The following is a 7,557-nucleotide window of genomic DNA, read 5'->3' on the forward strand; positions in this document are numbered from 1 at the left end:
AAGGTGGACACGGGTGTAAGTTCTGGATCGGCCTCGCCTCTTCCCTGTCGTTGCAGTGAGGAAGCGGTGCTAGCTCCTCCCGGCCCGTGCTTAGCGCCGCGCGGGCTGCGCAGTCCACGCTTCCCCCACGCTGTCCCCCGTCCCTGCCGCGGGCAGCGGTGGGTGCTTGTGCCTGCCTCACCGGCCCGGACACGCACGCATGAGTCAGAGGTGCGCGCCGCTTGCCGCGAGAGGCAGCCGGCAAGGGAGAGGGACGCGGTGGAGAGCTCTGTCGGCTGCCGCCGCGGCTTACCCGTGGAGCCTGATGAGGACGAGCGGCTCCTCGTGCGGGTCTACCCCCGGTCGCTTACGACGTCGGAGACAGATGCTCAGCGGCTCCACCGGAAGAATGCGAAGGTTCTCTAGCTAGCTATATCGAGCAGTTCGAGCGCGAGGCCAGAGAGAAGGCAACAGAGGTGGCTCGGCTGGCGAAGCTCAAGCGGCAGTAGGACCGGGCCGTCCGGCGCCTCAAGGGCCTCCTCATCGTCTCCTCCTCCTCCTCCGATGGCTCCTCGTCCGATGACTCGGATGATCCTCCACCAGCCCCCGGTGGCTATAGCTGCGCCGACGACCGGAAGGGGATGGGGCTGCCCCGGAAGTGGTGAAGATCCGCTTTTCTTCACTTTAATTTTAAGTTTAAAATGTAGTTTCAAGTTGTCCGTCGTTCATGTAAACTTTGGTGGTCGTTTGAACATCTGATCTTTTGGTAAAAGTAATGACTTACCTATGTTCGTTTGTTTATCTATGTAGTTCGATCGATATTGCATGGTTCAGTATGAATATAAAGGATCAGATATAAGATACACGGATGTAGACGAAACTATTTGAGGAGTGCCCGCGGGCACGGGCGTTTGAGAGGATTTACACGGCCGTTGATGCTCCTCCGATATTATGTGGGACGGATGGAGTAGTTTTTTCTTTCCCTATATTTTTTCTACTCTTTTTTTTGAGGGACTCCTCCCGGGTTGAACCAAGTCGGTTTGTCCCCCTCCCTCTCAACCTCCACAGCCGAACTGAACTTCTGAACCCCAAGGGTTCCGCTGCCCGGCCCTCCCACCCTCGCGATGGCGGCTGCTCCTGCCGCCGTCGCAGCCGCTGCGGCCGCCTCCTTATCCTTGTTTGCGTACTACCTCCTCTTCGGCAGGAGCGGGTCCAAGTTCCCATGGACCCGCACCACCGGCGCGGACGACCGGAGGACGCGGCGGAAGGGCCTCGTGGAGGCCGTCGGCAACACGCCCCTCATCCGCATAAACAGCCTCTCCGACGCCACCGGGTGCGAGGTATATTCGTGGGGTATCTCCTGTGTGCAGCTCCGCTTTGCTGTTTCGGTCTAAGTATTGAGGTAGTGAATTTGGTATTCGAACGGGCTGCAGATTCTGGGGAAGGCCGAATTTCTGAACCCGGGAGGCAGCGTGAAGGACCGCGTGGCGGTGAAGATCATCGAGGAGGTAATTTGTGCAATTTGGTGTATAATCAATGTTACTCCCTCTGTTCACTTTTATAAGGACACTTCAGACAGCGTGCAAAACAGCTCAATTTCAGTTGTCTGAAACAACCTATAAAAGTGAAAGGAAGGAGTAGTTTATAGAAGCCAGAAGGGGAGAAGTGTGAAGTAGATAGAGTTCGTGGTGTTTCCGCAATAAAAAAAAGATAGAGTTCGTGGTGAGAAGTTCCTGAGCGATTCATGCAATGTTGGTCACGACCACATGTTTTTTAGTCATTTGGGAGGTCATGTTCATGTGGCGAGTTCCTCCTTAATGAAGGATATGCTTATTGGAAATTTTAAGTATAGTCCTAGCATATGTACCCTTTTATATGTTATGAGTTGCTAAAGGAACAATCACAGTTGTTCTGGAACAAAGCATTCATGGAAAGCACCATTCAGTTATGACTTGTGAGTTTCAAGTATAAAAGAAAAGGGATTTTGAATTGTGCTTTTTTGGCATGAAATGCAAAAAAGTAGATGATAATATCGAATTACTTCCTTGCATACTTGGATCTAGCTAAATTATTTACATTTCAATGGATGAGGCATGAGATACGTTGTTGATATTCAGTTTTTGGTACAGTATATTGATCTTATAGAAATTTATTTTATCTTTTGACTTAACATGACACTGGGATTTTTATGGTGATTAGGCTCTGAAATCTGGGGATCTTGTCTGTGGTGGTGTAGTAACAGAAGGGAGTGCCGGCAGCACGGCTATTAGCTTGGCCACTGTTGCTCCTGCTTATGGCTGCAGGTGCCATGTTGTTATTCCTGATGATGCTGCCGTTGAGAAGGTATGGAGGTTCTGTTATGTTCGAGAATTCTTGGTGTACTAATTAGGACATTCTGCTGCCGTAGCACCCTGAATTTCTACTTGAATTGTCTTGTTGTACTATAATAAGATGAACTAATTTAGATCAGACCAGCTAGACCGGGTCTGAAATCAGGTTCTCAATGGGCCCAAGACCTATCACAAAAAATAAATCAAGATAACACCATAGGATTGTATTTCCAAGTATCAATATTCTGGGGTTCAGGCCTGAGCTTCCGGGACTGGTCTAGACTTGAGCCTGCCCTTTCAAGGGTGTGGGGTTTTTCAGGCCTGGTTGGATATTTTAGATGCTCCGGTGGGAATTTCTCCTACCAATGTTGCACAGTATTTCAATCCTGTTTGTTGCTTATGTTCCTGCTATGTAGTTTTACTCAAAAGATTGCTTTCCAGTCTCAAATAATTGAAGCGCTTGGAGCTACCGTGGAACGAGTGCGTCCTGTTTCAATCACTCACAGAGACCATTTTGTCAATATTGCAAGAAGAAGGGCATTGGAAGCCAATATAGCATCAGCACAAAGGGAACCTAATGACATACAAACTAATGGTTCAGCCTATGTTGATACTAAAACGCTGAACTCCAAACAAACTAACGGTTCAGCACATGCCAGTTCTGAAGTGCCTGACACTGGCAAATGTTGCCCTAATTCTGATTCGAAGGGAGGTTTCTTTGCTGACCAGTTTGAGAATATGGCAAACTATCAAGTGCATTACGAATGGACTGGTCCTGAGATATGGAAGCAAACTAAAGGGACTGTTCATGCCTTTGTTGCTGCCGCTGGTACTGGCGGTACGATTGCTGGAGTTTCACGATATCTTAAGGTTTGTATGCTTATTATTGTCTTTCTTCTATATATGTTTTCTTCTTGGGTCAACTAATTTTTTATTGCTATGATATTATTTACTTAGGAAATGAACAGAAATGTCCGATGCTTTTTAATGGATCCACCTGGATCTGGTCTGTTTAATAAGGTAACTAGAGGGGTTATGTACACAAAAGAGGAGGCTGAGGGCAAAAGGCTGAAAAATCCTTTTGACACTATTACTGAAGGAATTGGAATCAACAGGGTCACAGCAAATTTTATGATGGCAGAACTGGATGGTGCTTACCGGGGAACAGATAGAGAAGCTGTTGAGATGTCAAGGTACATACTTTCTGAGTTTAAATTTTTATTGACCAGCAGTTATGGAATAGCTATGCATACGATTTTGGTGTGCGATTCCTGTACTATGCAGTTCCAAGCCACACAATTTTGAAGAATGACTCAATCTATTGGTGTAGGCGTTTTTTCGTACTGAGATCGTATATAAATTGTCGTATGCACAGCGTTGTTCTAGCAGTTATTATCTGAAAGAGAAACAATAATTTGTTTAGTTGTATAGATTACATCATTTTTTTACTGCAGTCCGCCTTTAACTGATCAACCAATTAGCCTGATCTTGTAATATTTCCCTACAACTTAAATACATGTTGACAATATTATCTCTTGGGTTATTGGGTCCCTTGACCCCTCAAAAAATAAAGAAAAATGAGTACACATCCCACCCTTTTCTCAAACTCCAGTAGAAGCCTCAATCGTCATTTGTTAAGCATGTTTTTAGAACCAATATGAAGACTTACATACTCCCTCCGTTCCTAGATATAAGGTGTATAGTTTTTGGAGAAAAAAAATGCGGACTATAGGGTGTATTGCCTTTGTTGTCAATTTTACCCCTCCACCGATCAGCTCACACACATGAAATCCCTAGAAAAAAGGAGATGATTTATTTAGAAGACTCCCACCCATGATTTGAAGGGGAGCCTTGGCACAGCGGTAAAGCTGTTGCCTTGTGACCATGAGGTCACGGGTTCGAGTCCCGGAAACAGCCTCTTGCAGAAATGCAGGGAAAGGCTGTGTACTATAGACACAAAGTGGTCGGACCCTGCGCAAGCGGGAGCTACGTGCACCGGGCTGCCTTCTTTTTACTCCCAGCCATGATTTCATGTGTGGGAGCTGATTGGTAGAGGGGTAAAATTGACAACAAAGGTTATACACTGTATATTCCCTTTTTTTCTCTCAAAAATCTATACACCCTATATCTAGGAACGGAGGGAGTATTTATTTAATCACCTTAGACATGATAGTTGATGGAAAGTTTGCCGTTGTTCATTCTTCTATCTTACCAAGTATGTTACTGAACTGTGAAAATACTTCCATCCATCTGACCTCAGTTACTTGAAACATTAATTTAGGTTTCTGCTGAGAAGAGATGGACTATTTGTTGGGAGTTCTTCAGCCATGAATTGTGTCGGGGCTGTAAGAGTTGCCCGGGATTTAGGTCCAGGACATACAATTGTGACAATTCTCTGCGACAGTGGGATGAGGCATCTAAGCAAGTTCTTCAATGATGAATATTTGGCCAATCATGGGTTGACACCAACTGCTACTGGTTTGGAGTTTCTTGATCAGTAAAAACTTCACAGGGGAATGCATGATTTCAGCAATTTTGTCATTCTTCGTTGTCCGTCTTGAAAACAGTTGACGAGTGAACACCGAGGCGCCGAAACATTCCATCTAACAAGGGAACTGTTGGCTCCAGATAATGGACCTCAAATTTTATGGCACCCTGATCGAAGGTTCCTCTGGAAGATATAGTTATGTACTTTAGAGTAGTTGTCATAGCCATTTAGTAGGGGTTGGGATAGCCAACCATTCAGACTGTTCTACACTGCAAATCTTCTTGTTTTTCTTCAGGCTGTTGTACACTGCTCAAGTCACCTGTTCATCTATGTATACGCAGTTATTTAGTATACAATCATCTATGCTACTACTGTCTTGGTTCTCTGAGATGGCAGCACACATCAACTAGTCTGCGATAAAACCATTGTAGGTGTTCTAACAGATCATCGCATGCATCATGCTAATGGTAAGAGTACTGAAAAGAACTGGTATTCTTTAGTCATGAAAGTAAACAGAAACATCTGTCACCAGAAGGGTGATTATGAATATTTCAGAACACCCACAAGTTATGCCAAATCAAAAAACAAATAAATCCTATGTACCTCCTCCTAGATTGTGCATCCTACACGGCCACTAGTTCTGACGACTTTTTCGCCTCCAGCCAGTGCTTGGCAGCAACGCTCGTCGTCAGGAACCAGCCGGCCTTGTCGGGAGCGCCATGGAAGGGCGCGTCGAGCTCCTTGAGATGCGACTCGAACACGGAGGCCAGCCCTTTGTCAGAGTACATGTTCCTCCCCTCCCCTGTGTGGATTCCGAGCAGCGGTGGCAGCTCTTCTCCGCTCTGAAGCGTCGTGTACAGGTCGTTCATCCAGACATGGAGAGTGGTCAGGGCAGCGCCGACCGAGAGGCCTCTGAGGTGCAGCGACCACTGCGTCTGCGTCCTCGTCTGCACGTTGCTGTAGATGCCGAGCTGCAGCGCGGCGTCGAGGAGCGCGCAGGCTTTCTCCATCTGCCCCAGGTTCACGCACAGGTCCATCAAGCAGTTGCAGTAGGGCATCTTCACCACGCCACGGACGCCGCTCAGGATGCCCCTAGCTGCCTCCTTGAAGGATTCAGTGGAGGCTTTCCTGTCCGCCAGGAGCTTCACCACGGTGCCAAGCTCGGCATTGCTTCTGTCGATGCAGTCAACCACCTTGCCGAGCTCCTCCACCGGCGTATCCGCTGCCACGGTAAGAAGGCAGCCGCAGAACCGGTCGTCGGGCGTGATTTTGAGGTCCTCTAGCATGCCGAATGACCTGACAACGTCGTCGGTGCATCCCGCTTTACCGTAGCACCGGATGAGCGAGGTGAGGATGAAGATGTTGGGCTTGAAACCTGCCTCTGCCATCTCCTTCAGTATGGCCTCTGCACCAGGGACATTGCCAGTGCAGGAATATAATGTCACCATTGATGAGTAGGTCCAGCTATCAGGCTTGCACTTGGTGTCCATGGACGACTTCATGTCTCTGAAGATCTCCTCGGCCTCGTCGACGTAGCCGATGTCGGCGCACATTGACAGGAGCATGTTGTACAGCACCACGTCGATGTCCATCACCTCGTCCTTCGTCTTCCGGTACACGATCATCGCGTCCTCACCGTAGCGTGCCCTGGTGTACGCCTGCAGGAGACAACAGTAGGTTGCCCTGTTGGGCTGCACCTTCTGGCTGACCATCTCTCTGTGGATGGTCTTCACTACCCACGGCCGCATGGCACGGCCCATGGCGTCCAATACGGTGTTGTACACGACCAGGTTTGGCTTGACGCCGACGGCCTTCATTTCCTCAAACACGTTGAGCGCGCCGTCGAAGTTGCCGCTGGTCGAATGCACCTTGATCACCGTGGCGCATATGACAGGGTCGAGCTGGCATCTCTCGGACCTGGCACGGTCGTACAAGCGGAGTGCCATCTCGGCGTCCCCGGCGCGGCCGTACGCGTCGATCACGACCGAGTACGTGAGCATGTCCGGCGAGCACCCCGACTCCGGCATCTTCTCGAACCACTCCACGGCCTTGCCGGGCGGGCCGCAGGCGCGCGCGCAGCTGATGACGGTCGAGAAGGTGGTGTTGTCCGGCTGCACGCCGTCCCGCAGCATCGCGTCCCAGAGCGCCTCCGTTTCGCTCCAGCGCCGCCGCTTGCGCAGCACCTTGAACACGACGTTGTAGAGGATGACCTTGCTGCGGACATCCGCGTTCTCCAGGAACCAGCGCAGCGCGAGCACGGCGGTGGCCGGGTTGCCGGCGGCCGTGTTGAGCACGATGGCGGCGTCCTGCTCGGAGGGGGTCTCGGGGAAGGCGGCCTCGAGCGCGGCGGCGACGGGCGCCTCGGCGGGCTCGCACGCGGCGAGCGCTGCAGCCGCGGCGGCGAGGCGGGCCCGGCGGCCGGATCCGGCGCGCGCGCGGGCGAGTTCGGCGGCACGCGGGCTGTTGGGGTTGACCCAGAGGAACCTCGCAGTGCTGGAAATCTTGGGATTCTGGCCCGGGTCGGAGGGAGGCGCCGGGTCCTGGGGCGGCGAGTCCTGGACGGAGACATGTGCGGCGGCCGGCGAGGCGGAGGAGGAGTGGTTCTTGGGCTGGAAGGAGAGCGAGATTGGGCGGTGCGGCCATGAGAGGAAGGAGGAAGGGGACGACGGGCAGATAGGTAGGGAAGCCATCTCGCTGCTCTGCCCCGCTCTGCTCTCCTGTGGGTGGATTGTGGGGTGCCCACTGCCCAGAGCTTCGCTT

The 7,557-nt window shown here is 50.6% G+C and overlaps 2 protein-coding genes across 2 annotated transcripts; one reads left to right on the plus strand and one right to left on the minus strand.

Annotated features, from left to right (window-relative positions):
* Positions 1-1,007: 1,007 nt before the first annotated feature.
* On the plus strand, positions 1,008-5,197 carry LOC125552287 (cysteine synthase 2-like). The gene is made up of 6 exons (XM_048715786.1): positions 1,008-1,319; positions 1,413-1,487; positions 2,179-2,322; positions 2,751-3,179; positions 3,267-3,502; positions 4,591-5,197. Exons 1-6 carry the CDS (start codon positions 1,104-1,106, stop codon positions 4,808-4,810), a joined length of 1,320 nt encoding a protein of 439 aa, XP_048571743.1. The 5' UTR covers positions 1,008-1,103; the 3' UTR covers positions 4,811-5,197.
* A 70-nt stretch (positions 5,198-5,267) lies between these two features.
* Positions 5,268-7,557, minus strand: LOC125552286 (pentatricopeptide repeat-containing protein ATP4 homolog, chloroplastic-like). The gene has a single exon (XM_048715785.1). The coding sequence runs from the start codon at positions 7,485-7,487 to the stop codon at positions 5,421-5,423; it is 2,067 nt and encodes a 688-aa protein (XP_048571742.1). The 5' UTR covers positions 7,488-7,557; the 3' UTR covers positions 5,268-5,420.

Source organism: Triticum urartu, chromosome 4 (genome assembly GCF_003073215.2).
Source record: "Triticum urartu cultivar G1812 chromosome 4, Tu2.1, whole genome shotgun sequence".
NCBI lineage: Eukaryota > Viridiplantae > Streptophyta > Magnoliopsida > Poales > Poaceae > Triticum > Triticum urartu.